The sequence below is a fragment of the Mobula hypostoma genome, chromosome 14, assembly GCF_963921235.1.
Source record: "Mobula hypostoma chromosome 14, sMobHyp1.1, whole genome shotgun sequence".
NCBI classification, from domain to species: domain Eukaryota; kingdom Metazoa; phylum Chordata; class Chondrichthyes; order Myliobatiformes; family Myliobatidae; genus Mobula; species Mobula hypostoma.
Window position 1 is genome coordinate 78,148,419 of NC_086110.1, and position 20,563 is coordinate 78,168,981.

The window sequence follows — 20,563 nt, forward strand, 5'->3', positions numbered from 1 at the left end:
AAAAAATACAAAAAATAATGTAAATTAAAAAGTAAGAAGAAGAAAGTAAGAATAGATCGGAACAGCTGTACCAGGCTGCATGTACGACCGGCGCACGTGCACTAACAATTTGACAAGGTTCCACATGGTAGGCTTATTCAGAAAGTCAGAAGGCATGGGATCCAGGGAAGTTTGGCCAGGTGGATACAGAATTGGCTTGCCTGCAGAAGGCAGAAGGTCGTGGTGGAGGGAGTACATTCAGATTGGAGGATTGTGACTAGTGGCGTCCGACAAGGATCGGTTCTGGGACCTCTACTTTTCGTGATTTTTATTAACGACCTGGATGTGGGGGTAGAAGGGTGGGTTGGCAAGTTTGCAGATGACACAAAGGTTGGTGGTGGTGTGGATAATGTAGAGGATTGTTGAAGATTGCAGAGAGACATTGATAGGTTGCAGAAGTGGGCTGAGAAGTGGCAGATGGAGTTCAACCCGGAGAAGTGTGAGGTGGTACACTTTGGAAGGATAAACTTCAAGGCAGAGTACAAAGTAAATGGCAGGATGCTTGGTAGTGTGGAGGAGCAGAGGGATCTCGGGGTACATGTCCACAGATCCCTGAAAGTTGCCTCACAGGTGGATAGGGTAGTTAAGAAAGCTCATGGGGTGTTAGCTTTCATAAGTGGAGGGATAGAGTTTAAGAGTCGCGAGGTAATGATGCAGCTCTATAAAACTCTGGATAGGCCACACTTGGAGTACTGTGTCCAGTTCTGGGGTTTTACTCCAGAGCTTGGGCTTTACTCTTTGGAGAGAAGGAGGATGAGAGGAGACATGATAGAGGTATACTTTATACTTATTGCTACGTACCCCGTAACTGGGTTGTCAAACCAGCAGAAATGGAACACTCATTGGAGTCTGTGATTACTCGGAACTAATAAAGTTTTATTAAAGAAATAAGTAATACAATACACTAATCGTAAGGATATAAATGTAACAGGTTAGCAATGATAGTATACACGTATACACAGAAATAGGGTAATAGGAATCAACCAAGCTCTATCACAGTCTAGGGGTAAAATGATCAGTCTTAAGGTGAAGCAGAGTTCAGTTCAGTCTAGTGCAGTTCGAAGTAATCGCTGTTATTGTACTGTTGGAGAGAGACTGAGAGATGCAGTTGGTTTCAGGCAAACCTTTCGATGCCCTCTGATCCCACTGTGGTCACCGACTGTGATCCCTCCGTTCCAGATACGATCGTTCTTCCGTGGTGAACCCGGCACCCAGGCAAGGGTGGACACACACCAGGTTCCCACCGATCGTACCTTTTCACCCTGTGAGCCTCTGACCGATCCCCGCAAATCAGTCCTCCAAACTCCCACCAACTTGTGGGGCACAATGCTCTTTCCAGAGTCTTGTGGCGTGTGTTATGCCTTAGCAAACCCGCCACCTGTCCATCAAACTTCAAACAGTTCAGGTTCAAACTGTCTGTGGCAGACGTCAACATCTGAATTATGTGTCTCTTTCTCGTTAATCTCTCTCTTCTCTCTTACTAGCATTTTGAATTTCCATTGTCTCTCGTTATCTCTCTCATTAGCATCATCCGTTCTGCAGCTCTGCTTGGCTTCACACATGACTTTATACTTTATTGTCGCCAAACAATTGATACTAGAACGTACAATCATCACAGCGATATTTGATTCTGTGCTTTCCACTCCCTGGATTACAAATATTAAAAATAGTAAATATTAAAATTTTAAATTATAAATCATAAATAGAAAATAGAAAAATGGGAAATAAGGTAGTGCAAAAAAAACGAGAGGCAGGTCCGGATATTTGGAGGGTACGGCCCAGATCTGGGTCAGGATCCGTTCAGCAGTCTTATCACAGTTGGAAAGAAGCTGTTCCCAAATCTGGCCGTATGAGTCTTCAAGCTCCTGAGCCTTCTCCCAGAGGGAAGAGGGACGAAAATTGTGTTGGCTGGGTGGGTCGTGTCCTTGATTATCCTGGCAGCACTGCTCCGACAGCGTGCGGTGTAAAGTGAGTCCAAGGACGGAAGATTGGTTTGTGTGATGTGCTGCGTCGTGTTCACGATCTTCTGCAGCTTCTTTCGGTCTTGGATAGGACAACTTCCATACCAAGGAAGTTGGTATGGAAGTTGTATACAAGATATTAAGAAGAATAAATAGAGTGGACAGCCAGCCCCTCCTCCCCAGGGCACCACTGCTCAATACAAGAGGACATGGCTTTAAGGTAAGGGGTGGGAAGTTCAAGGGGGATATTGGAGGAAGGTTTTTTACTCAGAGAGTGGTTGGTGCGTGGAATGCACTGCCTGAGTCAGTGGTGCAGGCAGATACACTAGTGAAGTTTAAGAGACTACTAGACAGGTATATGGAGGAATTTAAGGTGGGAGGTTATATGGGAGGCAGGGTTTGAGGGTTGGCATGACATTGTGGGCTGAAGGGCCTGTACTGTGCTGTACTATTCAATGTTCGATGTTCTATGCCCATTCTGTTGGAGCTGACTCACATGCTAGGGCAGGCATTTTGCTATCTCACCAGAGTATGAGGACATTAGTTTAGTCTGTGGTGTACTGGGTGTGTGGCTGCCGTTGCATGCAAACAGCTACTTGGGGCCAAAGGTGAGAGCCCCAAGCTGAGTGTCCAGTGGGGACCAATGGTGAGCGAGCTACCCCAAACTGGACATGACAACCCCCTTCTCCTGAGGTGCTGCCCCTCCTTGGTCACTCCATAGTAGTAAAGGCACTGTGAAATGCATAATTCCTGCTGCGCGTGTGGTCTCATGATCTCCATTCCTTTCTGATTCAGGGCATCGTGAGCGGAAGCCATTTGGGAGGCCACCATCACCAAAGGGGGATCGTCAGAGCACCCGAGTGCCACCGATGGTGAGATCATCTCCTGCCCAAGCAGACAGGTAGGAGCAGTACAGTGAATTGCCCTGCGAATAGATAACACTGCAGAATTTACCACTAAAAATCTTCAGAGTTCACAGGCAAAGAGGATGAAGATGCACTGTGCACTGTTGTAAGGATTACTGCATTATATTATACAAGGAATGCAAGAGCTTTGCAGTATGCCCAAGCCAGTAATATACCTGACTTATCACAGCCTTAAATGAAGTTTGAAAGCAAAGTATATTATGGAAAAAAGAGCTAATGGCAGATGTTAAACCCCCAAGAGCACATTATTCCTACACTGTGAAATTCAATACCTAAAACTATAAGGGATGCAGACTCGGTTGACACTTTTAAGCACCAGCTCCAAACCTATTTAACTTTTAACTAACATCTTTTTGTCTTTTATTTTCATATTTGCACTTTATCCCATTATAGGTATGCTCTATAAATCAGATTACTATTAGAATTGCACAGTCTGTGAAGTGAATGTATGATCTGTTCTTCATTTCCCAATACTCTCGACTAGAAGTAAAAGATGGGTACACATTGAGAATATTGGAGACATTCAGCTTGTGAATGAAGCATCCATTCTGCTGGATGCTTCCTCCCCTAGTACTAGCCGGGTGTCCGCATTTCACTCAAGCTATTTTGGTTTCTCGTTTTGAGATCCTTTCTTTGGATTCCAGCCTTAACCAGTGCAGATGGAGATGGTGACCGAGCTTCTGAGCACTTCATAGCAGCTATCCAGTTTCTACCACACCACCTGCACTCCTTTGAGTGAAATAGGAGCAAGATGAGGCCATTCAGCCCTTCATGCCTGCTACACCATTCAATATCTGATCCTTTACTTCAGTGTTCCATTCCTGCACCAAGTCATATCCCTCCATAAGACATAGAAGCAGGAGTAGGCCATTCGACCCATTGGGTCTACTCCATCATTCCATCACAGCTGATTTATTATCTCTCTCAACCCTATTCTCCTGTCTTCTCCCCATAACCTTTGATGCACTGACTAATCAAAAACTATCCTAAACTATTGTGCTCTACTTTGAATATAAGACCATAAGATGTATGGTCTAACCCATACGTCTTTGGAACGCGGGAGAAAACTGGAGCACCCATGAGGAAACCCATGTGCTCACAGGGAGAATGTACAAGCTCCTTACAGGCAGTGGCAGGAATTGAACCCTGCTGTAGAGTGATGCACTAAGCGTTACATTACCACGCCACCTTATTATTTTCCTGGTGGCGAATATGCCATTCCAGAGAACAATCAGCTGAAATATCTCCACTCCTTTTAGAAGTATCTCTCCCTCCTTGGGTAGGAAGACCACATGTTCGGCACAGCATTGTGGGCTGAAGGGTCTGTATGGTGCTGTAGGTTTTCTATGTTTCTATTTGTACACAATATTCAAGATGCACGCTCACCAGAGTCCCATATCATTACGGTAAGACATCTTTACTTTTGTACTCGTGTCCTCTTGCAAAAATCACCAACATACTGTGGGCCTTCCTAATCACATTCAGTACCTGCATTTAGTGATTGTTATACAAGGGTTTTCTGAAAGTCACACTGGAGTTCACTGTGATCTGCATGAGTACATGTGTGCACAGCTGTCAGAGTATCACAGGCACATAGCATCAGATAAAAAATACTCTTGCTTTTTTTCCTACCAGATTAGGTAACATTACATTTGCCACATTATGTTCCACTTACATATTCTTCCTATAACTGTCCTATTGCGGAATACCCGTCCACCTAATCCAGTTTCCCTGAAGATCCTGTGTGTGCTCCTCACAAGTCACACTACCACCCAGCTTTGATTCATCTGCTAACTTGGGTATTTTAGTCCAGATCATTGATGTACACTGTGACCCGCACCGAACCCTGCCCCACTGGTTACAATGTCCTGACTGTTTACTGTGGACAGCTCCAAACCCTGTAATACCCCACTGGTCACAGTGTCCCAGCTGTTTACTGTGGACAGCTCCGAACCCTGTAATACCTCACTGGTCACAGTGTCCTGGCTGTTTACTGTGGACAGCTCCAAACCCTGTAATACCCCACTGGTCACAGTGTCCTGGCTGTTTACTGTGGACAGCTCCAAACCCTGTAATACCCCACTGGTCACAATGTCCTGGCTGTTTACTGTGGACAGCTCCAAACCCTGTAATACCCCACTGGTCACAGTGTCCTGACTGTTTACTGTGACCTGCACCGAACCCTGTAATACCCCACTGGTCACAGTGTCCTGGTTGTTTACTGTGGACAGCTCCAAACCCTGTAATACCCCACTGGTCACAATGTCCTGGCTGTTTACTGTGGACAGCTCCGAACCCTGTAATACCTCACTGGTCACAGTGTCCTGACTGTTTACTGTGGACAGCTCCAAACCCTGTAATACCCCACTGGTCACAGTGTCCTGACTGTTTACTGTGACCTGCACCGAACCCTGTAATACCCCACTGGTCACAGTGTCCTGGCTGTTTACTGTGGACAGCTCCAAACCCTGTAATACCCCACTGGTCACAGTGTCCTGACTGTTTACTGTGGACAGCTCCGAACCCTGTAATACCCCACTGGTCACAGTGTCCTGGCTGTTTACTGTGGACAGCTCCGAACCCTGTAATACCCCACTGGTCACAGTGTCCTGACTGTTTACTGTGACCTGCACCGAACCCTGTAATACCTGTTACGTACCCCGTAACTGGGTTGCCAAACCAGCAGAAATGGATCACTCAGTTGGAGTCTGGAGTACTAGAACTAAGAAAGTTTTATTAAAGAAACAAGCAAAAACAGTAATCGAAAGGATACTAAATGCAACAGTTCAACAATGATAACCACACATGTGCACAGCATTAAGATAACAGCATCAATCAAGCTCTATCGTTGTCTAGGGGTAAATGACCAAATTTCAAAATGACTCAAAGTTCAGTCCAGTTAGTAGTTCAGTTTGCAGTAATCGTTGCCATGGCAATGGACAAGGTTGGGGGGGAAGAGAGACAGAGAACAGGAACAACTGATCATTCAGAACACTGCTTCACTCACAGACCGGCGAGATGGCTCACAAGCAACTTTTGGGCGGGTCCTTGGTGATGTCACCTGAGGTCACCGACTGTGACCCCTCCTCCAGATGTGGTCGATCCTCTGCAGTGAACCCGGCACCCAGGCAAGGGCGGACACACACCTGGTTCCCGCTGATCGTACCTTTCCACCCTGTGCGTTGTCCGGTACTTCTCACCACTCGTGAGAGGCGTACCGCTTCCAGGGTCTCGTTACTTCGGGTGGCGTGTGTCCCTGTCTTAGCGAACCTGTCCCTTTTTATCCCCCTGCTGGGGCATCGCCTGTCCATCACTTCAAACAGTTCAGGGTTCAAAGGGGAAGCCGCTCCAGACAGCTCTCTCTCTCCCACGTCCCTTCATTACACATCTCCAGACGCTGCTCCATTGTTCCTTATCTCTCCTTCCCCTGAGGGCAGGTGGCAGACCAACTGCTGATGTCACTGATGCTAGCCCAGGCCAGCAAACATCTTAATTTTATGTGTATTCTCGTAACACTTCCCCCCTTTTAAGGATTTTTACCGGGAGGTAAAAATTACAAACATGACTACATTATTGGATACACACACAAATATGCATCTTTATCAGTTATTTGGCTAATACAGAGAATTTGAAGCTGTCAACACCTTGACAGACAGTCATCACATTTTCTGTTCCTTTTACACGTGTTATTAATAATCCCTTAGACCAGGCTCCAACTCAGCAAACTTCATAGTGGCCAAAAACACTGATGAATTGCGACCAATGTAACCTCTCATTTGGTTTTGTCCCGGACCACAACAACAAGGGTCGTCCCATTCCGACTCAATTTTCTCTCGCAAGGGCTTAGTAGGAGGGGGACGGGTATTGACCGCAGAGTTATTGCAAAACTTCCTGCAGTACCCCACCATCTCCAAGAGCCTTCTGAGGGCCCTCTTGTCTGTCGGGGTTGGGAGGTCAGCGATAGCCTGCACTGTAGCTTGCATCACTGCCAGCTGCCCCTGTGTCACCACAATTCCCAGGTAAGTGACCCTCGTGTGGCCGAATTCATTTTTTTCAAGGTTCACTATCAAACTGGCTTCAGACAGCCGTATTAAATTGCCATTACACACCTCTGTGTTCATCAGCCCTTTAGTCACTGAATTACTCAAAAAATATGGGTGTTGTTTACTTGGCCGCCCTATTGTAACCACAATCACCCAACGTCCCAGTTCTTTGCATTTCCTCGGGACAATCAAACACATGGGTGCGAGTCGTTTAATTACTCCTTCTAAAGATTCGCTTTGTTCGGGGATTAAGGGAGAGACCTTATCAGTAGACCTGGCCAAAACAATAGCCTTCTCCCATCTGATCGATCCCATCCTAATCTTTTCAAAATGGTTTTTTCCTCTTATCAGGGGGCCCCTAGCTTCATTGATTTCCACGCTAACACCGACTAGGTTTGTTAGCATATCAAAAGCCGGTGACCGTCTCAGTTCGCGTCGGTCATGATCAATAACATTTTTCCCCCTGGGCAGCCGGTAACTCTCTTTCATGATTCCACCAACTGTTTCCTCCAGCACCGCAAAATGTCCACCGGGGGGTACCTTGTGGGCCATGTTAAAAACCTCATCCCCATAACTCTTTTGCACCACCCCCCATTCCTCATCTGCGGGTACTGTACTTGATTTCCCTTTCTTCCTTAGCACTTCCTCCTCCGCACAATAGCTTGTCAAGGCTGTGTCAGAGAGAGCGGTCTCTGCCAAAACCATCAGCCCCTCGTCTCGCTCCTGCGTCTGCACAGATTCTTTCCTGGCTACTGCTACGTCCGTCCCAGCTCCCTCACTACCTCTTATCTCACTACACCCTGTCTCGTACAAGGTTGGCAGAAACGTTTCAGCCAAATTTACCACCACAGCTAAACTCACTACCGCAGCCCTATGATAAACCTGTGAGTCCATGGGCGGGGCCTCACTGTTAGCAGGCTGACCTGTCAATCTCACGACTGGGAACACGATTCCCCCGGCGATGTCATTACCGAGCAAGACTTCCACATCTTTCATCGGTAATTCGGACCTCACCCCGATCGTGACTAGTCCAGAGACCAGGTTGCTCTGTAAGTGTATCTGGTGCAAAAGGACTGACTCTGTCCCTTCCCCAACACCTTTGACCTCTACCTCCCCAGTCTGGGTCTCTGAGCTAAACTCTAATACACTCCTCAGTATTAGTGACTGACACGCTCCCGTGTCTCTCCAGATCCGCACTGGAACTGGTTTTAACCTCTCCTTCACTGACACCAGTCCGGCCGAGATAAACCTCTCGCGCCCTTCCTGGACTTTTTCAGACCTGTCCTTCCCTAGCGGTTCGCTTAACAGCTCGATACAGCCATTCAAAATTTCCGCTTTTCCTTTCCCCGTCTCCTTCCTTGGGGCAAAGCACCTGGACGCAAAGTGTCCGACTTTCCCACAATTATAACAGACGACCCCAGGAGACTTCCTACCAGACTGCTCCCGGTCTACCTTATCCTTTTCACTAGTCCCCGGCTTACTTTCTGACTTTTCCGGCGGACTCTCCCCTCCGTCCTGACTACCCTTCTGGTAGCCTTTACTCGGGGCAAACTTCATTTTATGCGTCAACGCATACTCATCCGCTAACTTAGCAGTTGCGGCTAACGTGGCTGCCTCTTTCTCATCAAGGTAGGGTCTCATACCCTCAGGGACACAACCTTTAAACTGCTCAATCAGAATCAGCTGCAGCAGTCTGTCATAATCCCCCTCTACCCCTTTCGAGGCGCACCAACGCTCACAATATGTTTGCATCTCACGAGCAAACTCCAAATACGTGCGGTCCCACTGCTTCCTCGCATTCCGGAACCTCTGCCGGTATGCCTCCGGGACCAACTCATAAATCCTGAGGATGGCCTCTTTCACCACCTCATACCTCTGGGCATCTTCCGCGGACAAAGCGGAGTAAGCTTCTTGGGCCTTCCCTTTCAGTACACTCTGAAGTAAAACAACCCACTTATCCCTCGGCCAGTCCTGACTTATAGCCACTTTTTCGAAGTGGAGGAAGTACCGATCCACGTCGGTATCATCAAATGGGGGAACCAGCCTAACCTCCTGGGTCACCCGGAACCCTCCACCTTGGTTCGGCATGAGCCCCTGCTCGGCCCTTATCTTTAACTTTTCCAACTCGAATTCCCTTTCCCTCTGTTTCCCTCTCTCTTCTCGCTCCCATTGCCTCTCTTTCTCCTCTCTTTCCAACTGTCGTACCCAGAACTCGTGCTCGAGTCTCAGTTTTTCAAGCTGTACCTGTACCGCGTCTCCAGCAGGTTTTTCAATAGACACCACCCCCAGCTCACCTTGGGGAAACACACCTTTAGATACATAGTGCTCTACAATAGCTCTGTGTATCTCCTCTCTCCTCATTGTCGACTTCACCTTAGAAAGATTCAACCGTTTGGCCACAGCTACCAATTCCGATTTCCTGGCATCCTCTAATGCCTCCAAGGTCGGCGCCTTTATAAATTCCTCAACCTCCATTTCTGCTGTTTGTCTTTTCTTTCTTTCGGGAATTTTAACCCAATCAATTTACTCCGTCCCAAATTTAGCGTTCAAAATCGCGGACGAGAACCCCACTTATGTTACGTACCCCGTAACTGGGTTGCCAAACCAGCAGAAATGGATCACTCAGTTGGAGTCTGGAGTACTAGAACTAAGAAAGTTTTATTAAAGAAACAAGCAAAAACAGTAATCGAAAGGATACTAAATGCAACAGTTCAACAATGATAACCACACATGTGCACAGAATTAAGATAACAGCATCAATCAAGCTCTATCGTTGTCTAGGGGTAAATGACCAAATTTCAAAATGACTCAAAGTTCAGTCCAGTTAGTAGTTCAGTTCGCAGTAATCGTTGCCATGGCGATGGACAAGGTTGGGGGGGAAGAGAGACAGAGAACAGGAACAACTGATCATTCAGAACACTGCTTCACTCACAGACCGGCGAGATGGCTCACAAGCAACTTTTGGGCGGGTCCTTGGTGATGTCACCTGAGGTCACCGACTGTGACCCCTCCTCCAGATGTGGTCGATCCTCTGCAGTGAACCCGGCACCCAGGCAAGGGCGGACACACACCGGGTTCCCGCTGATGGTACCTTTCCACCCTGTGCGTTGTCCGGTACTTCTCACCACTCGTGAGAGGCGTACCGCTTCCAGGGTCTCGTTACCTCGGGTGGCGTGTGTCCCTGTCTTAGCGAACCTGTCCCTTTTTATCCCCCTGCTGGGGTATCGCCTGTCCATCACTTCAAACAGTTCAGGTTTCAAAGGGGAAGCCGCTCCAGACAGCTCTCTCTCTCCCACGTCCCTTCATTACACATCTCCAGACGCTGCTCCATTGTTCCTTATCTCTCCTTCCCCTGAGGGCAGGTGGCAGACCAACTGCTGATGTCACTGATGCTAGCCCAGGCCAGCAAACATCTTAATTTTATGTGTATTCTCGTAACATACCCCACTGGTCACAGTGTCTTGACTGTTTACTGTGGACAGCTCCGAACCCTGTAATACCCCACTGGTCACAATGTCCTGGCTGTTTACTGTGGACAGCTCCGAACCCTGTAATACCCCACTGGTCACAATGTCCTGGCTGTTTACTGTGGACAGCTCCAAACCCTGTAATACCCCAATGGTCACAGTGTCCTGACTGTTTACTGTGGACAGCTCCGAACCCTGTAATACACCACTGGTCACAGTGTCCTGGCTGTTTACTGTGGACAGCTCCAAACCCTGTAATACCCCACTGGTCACAGTGTCCTGGCTGTTTACTGTGGACAGCTCCGAACCCTGTAATACCCCACTGGTCACAGTGTCCTGGCTGTTTACTGTGGACAGCTCCGAACCCTGTAATACCCCACTGGTCACAATGTCCTGGCTGTTTACTGTGACCAGCACTGATCCCTGTAATACCCCACTGGTCACAGTGTCCTGACTATTTACTGTGACCAACACTGATCCCTGTAATACCCCACTGGTCACAATGTCCTGGCTGTTTACTGTGGACAGCTCCAAACCCTGTAATACCCCACTGATCACAGTGTCCTGACTGTTTACTGTGACCTGCACCGAACCATGTAATACCCCACTGGTCACAGTGTCCTGGCTGTTTACTGTGGACAGCTCCAAACCCTGTAATACCTCACTGGTCACAGTGTCCTGACTGTTTACTGTGGACAGCTCCAAACCCTGTAATACCCCACTGGTCACAGTGTCCTGACTGTTTACTGTGACCTGCACCGAACCCTGTAATTCCCCACTGGTCACAGTGTCCTGGCTGTTTACTGTGGACAGCTCTGAACCCTGTAATACCCCACTGGTCACAGTGTCCTGGCTGTTTACTGTGGACAGCTCCAAACCCTGTAATACCCCACTGGTCACAGTGTCCTGACTGTTTACTGTGACCTGCACCGAACCCTGTAATTCCCCACTGGTCACAGTGTCCTGGCTGTTTACTGTGGACAGCTCTGAACCCTGTAATACCCCACTGGTCACAGTGTCCTGGCTGTTTACTGTGGACAGCTCCAAACCCTGTAATACCCCACTGGTCACAGTGTCCTGACTGTTTACTGTGACCTGCACCGAACCCTGTAATTCCCCACTGGTCACAGTGTCCTGGCTGTTTACTGTGGACAGCTCTGAACCCTGTAATACCCCACTGGTCACAGTGTCCTGGCTGTTTACTGTGGACAGCTCCGAACCCTGTAATACCCCACTGGTCACAGTGTCCTGGCTGTTTACTGTGGACAGCTCCGAACCCTGTAATACCCCACTGGTCACAGTGTCCTGACTATTTACTGTGACCAACACTGATCCGTGTAATACTCCAATGGTCACAGTGTCCTGACTGTTTACTGTGACCAACACTGATCCCTGTAATACCCCACTGGTCACAGTGTCCTGACTGTTTACTGTGACCTGCACCGAACCCTGTAATACCCCACTGGTCACAGTGTCCTGGCTGTTTACTGTGGACAGCTCCAAACCCTGTAATACCCTACTGGTCACAATGTCCTGGCTGTTTACTGTGGACAGCTCCGAACCCTGTAATACCTCACTGGTCACAGTGTCCTGACTGTTTACTGTGGACAGCTCCAAACCCTGTAATACCCCACTGGTCACAGTGTCCTGACTGTTTACTGTGACCTGCACCGAACCCTGTAATACCCCACTGGTCACAGTGTCCTGGCTGTTTACTGTGGACAGCTCTGAACCCTGTAATACCCCACTGGTCACAGTGTCCTGGCTGTTTACTGTGGACAGCTCCGAACCCTGTAATACCCCACTGGTCACAGTGTCCTGGCTGTTTACTGTGGACAGCTCCGAACCCTGTAATACCCCACTGGTCACAGTGTCCTGACTGTTTACTGTGCACAGCTCCGAACCCTGTAATACCGCACTGGTCACAATGTCCTGGCTGTTTACTGTGGACAGCTCCAAACCCTGTAATACCCCAATGGTCACAGTGTCCTGACTGTTTACTGTGGACAGCTCCGAACCCTGTAATACCCCACTGGTCACAGTGTCCTGGCTGTTTACTGTGGACAGCTCCGAACCCTGTAATACCCCACTGGTCACAGTGTCCTGGTTGTTTACTGTGGACAGCTCCGAACCCTGTAATACCCCACTGGTCACAATGTCCTGACTATTTACTGTGACCAACACTGATCCCTGTAATACCCCACTGGTCACAATGTCCTGGCTGTTTACTGTGGACAGCTCCAAACCCTGTAATACCCCACTGATCACAGTGTCCTGACTGTTTACTGTGACCTGCACCGAACCATGTAATACCCCACTGGTCACAGTGTCCTGGCTGTTTACTGTGGACAGCTCCAAACCCTGTAATACCTCACTGGTCACAGTGTCCTGACTGTTTACTGTGGACAGCTCCAAACCCTGTAATACCCCACTGGTCACAGTGTCCTGACTGTTTACTGTGACCTGCACCGAACCCTGTAATTCCCCACTGGTCACAGTGTCCTGGCTGTTTACTGTGGACAGCTCTGAACCCTGTAATACCCCACTGGTCACAGTGTCCTGGCTGTTTACTGTGGACAGCTCCAAACCCTGTAATACCCCACTGGTCACAGTGTCCTGACTGTTTACTGTGACCTGCACCGAACCCTGTAATTCCCCACTGGTCACAGTGTCCTGGCTGTTTACTGTGGACAGCTCTGAACCCTGTAATACCCCACTGGTCACAGTGTCCTGGCTGTTTACTGTGGACAGCTCCGAACCCTGTAATACCCCACTGGTCACAGTGTCCTGGCTGTTTACTGTGGACAGCTCCGAAATCTGTAATACCCCACTGGTCACAGTGTCCTGACTATTTACTGTGACCAACACTGATCCGTGTAATACTCCAATGGTCACAGTGTCCTGACTGTTTACTGTGACCAACACTGATCCCTGTAATACCCCACTGGTCACAGTGTCCTGACTGTTTACTGTGACCTGCACCGAACCCTGTAATACCCCACTGGTCACAGTGTCCTGGCTGTTTACTGTGGACAGCTCCAAACCCTGTAATACCCTACTGGTCACAATGTCCTGGCTGTTTACTGTGGACAGCTCCGAACCCTGTAATACCTCACTGGTCACAGTGTCCTGACTGTTTACTGTGGACAGCTCCAAACCCTGTAATACCCCACTGGTCACAGTGTCCTGACTGTTTACTGTGACCTGCACCGAACCCTGTAATACCCCACTGGTCACAGTGTCCTGGCTGTTTACTGTGGACAGCTCTGAACCCTGTAATACCCCACTGGTCACAGTGTCCTGGCTGTTTACTGTGGACAGCTCCGAACCCTGTAATACCCCACTGGTCACAGTGTCCTGGCTGTTTACTGTGGACAGCTCCGAACCCTGTAATACCCCACTGGTCACAGTGTCCTGACTGTTTACTGTGCACAGCTCCGAACCCTGTAATACCGCACTGGTCACAATGTCCTGGCTGTTTACTGTGGACAGCTCCAAACCCTGTAATACCCCAATGGTCACAGTGTCCTGACTGTTTACTGTGGACAGCTCCGAACCCTGTAATACCCCACTGGTCACAGTGTCCTGGCTGTTTACTGTGGACAGCTCCGAACCCTGTAATACCCCACTGGTCACAGTGTCCTGGTTGTTTACTGTGGACAGCTCCGAACCCTGTAATACCCCACTGGTCACAATGTCCTGGCTGTTTACTGTGACCAACACTGATCCCTGTAATACTCCAATGGTCACAGTGTCCTGACTGTTTACTGTGACCAACACTGATCCCTGTAATACCCCACTGGTCACAATGTCCTGACTGTTTACTGTGGACAGCTCCGAACCCTGTAATACCCCACTGGTCACAGTGTCCTGACTATTTACTGTGACCAACACTGATCCGTGTAATACTCCAATGGTCACAGTGTCCTGACTGTTTACTGTGACCAACACTCATCCCTGTAATACCCCACTGGTCACAATGTCCTTTCTGTTTACTGTGGACAGCTCCGAACCCTGTAATACCCCACTGGTCACAGTGTCCTGACTATTTACTGTGACCAACACTGATCCGTGTAATACTCCAATGGTCACAGTGTCCTGACTGTTTACTGTGGACAGCTCCGAACCCTGTAATACCCCACTGGTCACAGTGTGCTGACTGTTTACTGTGGACAGCTCCAAACCCTGTAATACCCCACTGGTCACAGTGTCCTGACTGTTTACTGTGGACAGCTCTGAACCCTGTAATACCCCACTGGTCACAGTGTCCTGACTGTTTTCTATTTGTTAACCCACCCTCAATAATTGCCAGTATATCACTGCAATGTTCTACTGCTTCTTCTTAAGTGCATCACTCCTACTAGAGCTTAAGTCACCACCAGCATCTCTCCAGAGTCAGACGTTACAGCCTGAAATGTCGACTGTACGTTTTTCCATAGATGCTGCCTGGCCTGCTGAGTTCTTCCAGTGTTTTGTGTGTGTTGTTGGGATTTCCAACATCTGCAGATTTTCTCTTGTTTGAGACACAGCTGGTCTTGGCCAGATTGTAACTCCAGTTCTACATTTTGTAGTTGATTCTTCATGCCCTTGGACAATTCAGGAAGCATTGGGCTCCAGTTGTTATCTACACCCTGAGAGCATCACAACGATGTTCCTGGATACACTGTAAGTAGCACACGTAAAATGCTGAAGAAACTCAGCAGGTCAGGCAGCATCTAAGGAATGGAATAAAGAGTTGATGTTTCAGGACTGGAAAAGAAGGGTCTCAATCTGACAGTCAACTCTTTATTCCTCTCTATAGATGCTGCCTGACCTGCTGCGTTTCTCCAGCATTTTGTGTGTGTTGCTTCTGCATCTGCAGAATCTCTTGTGTTTATACTGTAACTTTATTTTCCCTTTCTTTTTAGAAAACGGGCTCCATCGCCACAGTCGAAGGTCTCAAGCAAGGTGACAAGTGTATCCTCAAGCTCCAAGTCTCACGAGGCAGCAGGCTCTGGCAGCAGTGTAGCTTCTGCAAAGGCCAGTAAATCCAACACATTATCCCGCAGAGAGGAACTGCTGAAGCAGCTGAAAGCTGTCGAAGATGCCATCGCCCGAAAGCGAGCAAAGATCCCCGGCAAGGTCCAGTAGTTGTCACCCACCCAAAGCAGGACTGTGGGTCCTTCGGTTAGACAGCTGTCAGTATTTTCAGTGATCAAATCTGTGATTATTTCAGGAAGCAGCCACGTTTTGGGATTTCCTCGAGTACCCCTCACTGCCACCTTCCCAAACCTTCTGCTGTGCCAGTGGGAGGTGTTAGCTGCAGATGTGACATCATTCTGTTCCTCCTCAAACTGGAAGATGCTGCCGACTGTGAACCCAGTCACGAATTTAACACAAACTGATGTTGCAGTGGCACTCTGCTCGACGTGAGCACTCAGTGACTTGTGGAACCTGACCCTAGAAAAGCCACGCCTTTTACACGTTAGCAATTCTTTGTGTGTGTGTGTGTGTGTGTGTGTGTGTGTGGTGTCTTGAAGGACTTCCTCACAGTTACATACTGTTTCCAGAGAGCAGGTGAATGTGCTGTCAAACGCTGCTTTCTCTTTCTTGAACCACAAACTCCCTCCCACATCAACACATCCACTTTTTTGGCTACACTTGTTCTTCTGGCTTCCCAAATAAATATTCATTCTTTTATTTTACACCTTTTATTTTTAATGTCATACACAGACCTTATGGTTATGTTGAATGTGCAGATTGAAATCTTGGACCTCTTTCAAAGGATCATTTGGCTAACACACACCGCTGATGGGTTGTGGTGAAGCAGGTTCTTATGTGCTTGAAACATCTGACGTTTTGAGGACAGATTGTTTGCATTGAACGGGCAGATAAATGTTCAGGATTGATTTTTTTTACATGACTTTAATAAAGGATTTACTAGCTGTAAAGAATCGGAACGATTGTGATGAGAAAATCAGCCTTAAAACTCCAGAGTGCAGTCCGTCAACACTTGCACTTTGAGAGATGTACCGCACAGCTGCTCAGAGATGCAGGTTTCACTTACTGCGGTGAAGCACAAGGAGACATGACACATTGCATCAGTCCCAGGGACAGCAGATATACCTCCTCAGCCAATATCTCAAGTTCAACCTCTTGCCCTTGTTGCCAGTTGTTCTGAAATATGGGACATTCCTCAGGCTGTCTTGATCTCAGCCTCACCCCTCCCATCTTCCCCTATCTCCCCTTCTTCTCCCTCTCCCATCCTCTCTATCCCCCATCTCTCTTCCCCCCGCCCCCCCCACCACGATCTCCTTCTCCTAAAGCTTCTGACTCTAGAGTCTCCTTACTGTGGGGTTCAATGCCTCAGTCAGTACTCAGTGACCATCTTTCTTCTGTCCAGCTGAAACCTTCCATGTTGGTCTCCAGACAGACAGTTCTATTAATGTACATCATTCCATCACCTTTCTGTTGTGTCCTAATTGCAGACCTCACCTGCTATTTATTGTGAAATGTTTCACCTCATCAAGAGAAAAACTGAGTTTTATGTGTGGCTGTTTACTAATGGGTACTTTTCTCAGTCTTCAGACCACAAATCACCTCTCTGTCCTCCCATGAGAAAATATTCATTTAAAATTCTTATAATTTTTAACATTCCCCCACCACCTTTCCTCTTTTTCTATTCCCCACGCTGACCTCACCTGCCCATCACCAACCCCTAGTGCCCCTTCTTCTCCCCTTTCTCCATAGTCCACTCTCCTATCAGATTCCTTCTTCTCTAGCTGTTTACCTCTTCCACCCTCCTGACTGCACCTATCACCTTCTAGCCTGTCCTCCCCATCCCTGCACCTTCTTATTCTGGCATCTTCCCCTCCCTTTCCAGTCCTGATGAAGGGTCTTGGCCTGAAACATTGACCTGCTGAGTTCCTCCAACATTATGTGGATATATTCCGAAGCGTATTGTTGCTGGAGAAAACGACAGAACATAATCACGATTAATCAATTGTAGACTGGAATCCTGCCCCGTTACCGAGGAACATGGAATGGACAGGCTGAAGAGAGTTTCTGGGAATTTTAAGCCAAACCACTTTGCAATGTGACAGTTCACCACTGTCTTTGTATCTTTAACAAAGGAGTGACCTCAATAAATGTTATCCCATATGCATTTCTGGGTTTTTCAGGCTTAAAACCATCTTCAGTCATAATTATACGGAACACAGTACAAGACCATCCGGCCACATGGTATAACCTACTCCAAGATCTCATGCTTCCTTCCCACATAGCTCTCCATGTGCCTGTCTTAAGAGTCTCTTAATTATATCTGTAGTATCTCTACCACCATCCCTGGCAGTGCATCTGTGTCTTTTATCATCTTATACACCTCTATTAAGTGACATCTCATAGAGTAATAGAAAAGTACAGCTCAGAAACAGGACCTTCAGCCCATTGATCTCTATGCCAAGCCATTTGAACTGTCTGCTCCCATTAACATGCACTGGCATCATAGCCCTCCATACCCCTACCACCCATGTACCAATGCAAACTTGTCTGAAGCGTTGAAATTGAGCTCACATACACCACTTGCTCTAGCAGCTCGTTCCACACTGTCACAACCCTCCAAAGAAGTTTCCCTCATATTCCCCTTAAACTTTTCACCTTTCACCCTTAACCCATGACCTTTAGTAGTTGTCTCACCCAACCTCAGTGGAAAAAACCTGCTTACATTTACCCTATCTATAGCCCTTATACTTTTGTATACCCCCATCAAATCTCCTCTCAATAATTCTACATTCCAAGGAATAACATCCAAACCTATTCAATCTTTTCAAATAACTCGTGTAGCCAGACTTGGCATCATTCTTGTAAATGTTCTCTATACTCTAAACCTTGTTAAACATCTTTCCTGCAGGTAGGTGACCAGGTCATCCTCCTTTACTCCAAAATGAAAAGCCCTAGCTCACTCAACATCCCATAAAAGATGCTTTCTGAAGCAGACAACATCCTCGTAAATCTCCAATGACAGGTGACCTATAGAGGTGTATAAGATGTATAAGAAGTGTATAAGATGTATAAGAGGTGTATAAGTTGAAGCCAGCGGTGGTGGAGGCAGATACATAGAAACATAGAAAACCTACAGCACAATACAGGCCCTTTGGCCCACAAAGTTGTGCCGAACATGTCCCTGCCTTAGAAATTGCTTGGCTTTACCCATAGCCCTCTATTTTTCTAAGCTCCATGTACCTATGTAAAAGTCTCTTAAAAGACTCTATCGTATCCGCCTCCACCACTGTTGCCAGCAGCCCATTCCACGCACTCACCACTCTCTGCGTAAAAACTTACCCCTGGCATCTCCTCTGTACCTACTTCCCAGCACCTTAAACCTGTGTCCTCTTGTGACAACCATTTCAGCCCTGGGAAAAAGCCTCTGACTATCCACATGATTGATCAATGCCTCTCATCATCTTATACACCTCCATCAGGTCACCTCTCATCCTCCTCTGCTCCAAGGAGAAAAGGCCGAGTTCACTCAACCTATTTTCATAAGGCATGCTCCCCAATCCTGGCAACATCCTTGTAAATCTCCTCTGCACCCTTTCTATGGCTTCCACATCCTTCCTGTAGTGAGGCGACCAGAACTGAGCACAGTACTCCAAATGGGGTCTGACCAGGGTCCTATATAGCTGCAACATTACCTCTTGGCTCCTAAATTCAATTCCACGATTAGTGAAGGCCAATACACTGTATGCCTTCTTAACCACAGAGTCAACCTGCACAGCTGCTTTGAGCATCCTATGGACTCAGACCCCAAGATCCCTCTGATCCTCCACACTGCTAAGAGTCTTACCATTAATACTATATTCTGCCATCATATTTGACCTACCAAAATGAACCACTTCACACTTACTTAGGTTGAACTCCATCTGCCACTTCTCAGCCCAGTTTTGCACCCTATCAATGTCCCGCTGTAACCTCTGACAGCCCTCCACATTGTCCACACCTCCAACCTTTGTGTCATCAGCAAATTTACTAACTCATCCCTCCACTTCCTCATCCAGGTCATTTTTTTTTTAGATTATGAAGACATGCAGTCCTCTTTTATTGTCATTTAGTAATGCATGCAATAAGAAATGATACAATATTTCCTCCAGTGTGATATCACAAAACACAGGACAGACCAAGACTGAAGAAACTGACAAAACCACATAATTATAACATATAGTTACAACAGTGCAACAATACCATAACTTGCTGAAGAAGTCCATGAGCACAGTAAAAGTTCAAAGTCTCTCAAATGTCTCACATCTCACCCAGACGGAGAGAAGGAAGAAAAACTCTCCCTGCCATACCCAACCACGGTCCAACTCTGAGTCATCCGAAAACTTTGAGCTCTGATCAGCTCTCCGACACCAAGTACTGAGCGCCATCTCTATCCGATTCGACCTCCTTCTCAGTTGCCAAAAGCAGGCAAGGCCGGGGATTTTGAGGCCTTCCCTCCAAAAGATTCCGGACTGCGCAGTAACGACAGCAGCGAACGGGCGTTTCAGAAATTTTTCCAGATGTTCCTCTGTGCTTTCATGTCCGTCTCCATCAAATCAGAATTGTCCATGGCCCCTATTTAACAGATACAATATCATTTTTCGTCGGAGGGCTGTGCATGCACGGTGTGCTGCTCTCTCTCCTCCCGCCTCCTTACTTCATTTATAAAAATCACGAAGAGTAAAGGTCCCAGAACAGATCCCGGAGACTGGTCACTAACCTCCATGCAGAATATGACCCGTCTACAACCACTTTGCCTTCTGTGGGCAAGCCAGTTCTGGATCCACAAAGCAATGTCCCCTTGGATCCCATGCCTCCTTACTTTCTCAATAAGCCTTGCATGGGGCACCTTATCAAATGCTATGCTGAAATCCATATATACTACATCTACTGCTCGATAGGGTCTTTTAAGAGACTTTTGGATAGGTACATGGAGCTTAGAAAAATAGAGGGCTTTGGGTAAGCCTAGTAATTTCTAAGGTAGAGACATGTTCGGCACAACTTTGTGGGCCAAAGGGCCTGTATTGTGCTGTAATCAACATTTTGAGCTGAAATCCTTCATCAGGACGCGAAAGGAAGGGTCCCAGCCTGAAAAGTCGACTGTTTACTTA

At 47.5% G+C, this 20,563-nt stretch overlaps 1 protein-coding gene across 2 annotated transcripts in view; it reads left to right on the forward strand.

Annotated features, from left to right (window-relative positions):
- zc3h18 (zinc finger CCCH-type containing 18) overlaps positions 1-17,642 on the forward strand; it is a 318,015-nt gene extending 300,373 nt beyond the window's left edge. For both annotated transcript variants that reach the window (XM_063067274.1, XM_063067273.1), the window contains 2 exons: positions 2,796-2,901; positions 15,344-17,642. In XM_063067274.1, coding sequence (XP_062923344.1) covers positions 2,796-2,901; positions 15,344-15,566 — 329 coding nt within the window. In that variant the 3' untranslated portion in view covers positions 15,567-17,642. The remainder of the gene's footprint in view (positions 1-2,795; positions 2,902-15,343) is intronic.
- The last annotated feature ends 2,921 nt before the right edge of the window (positions 17,643-20,563 follow it).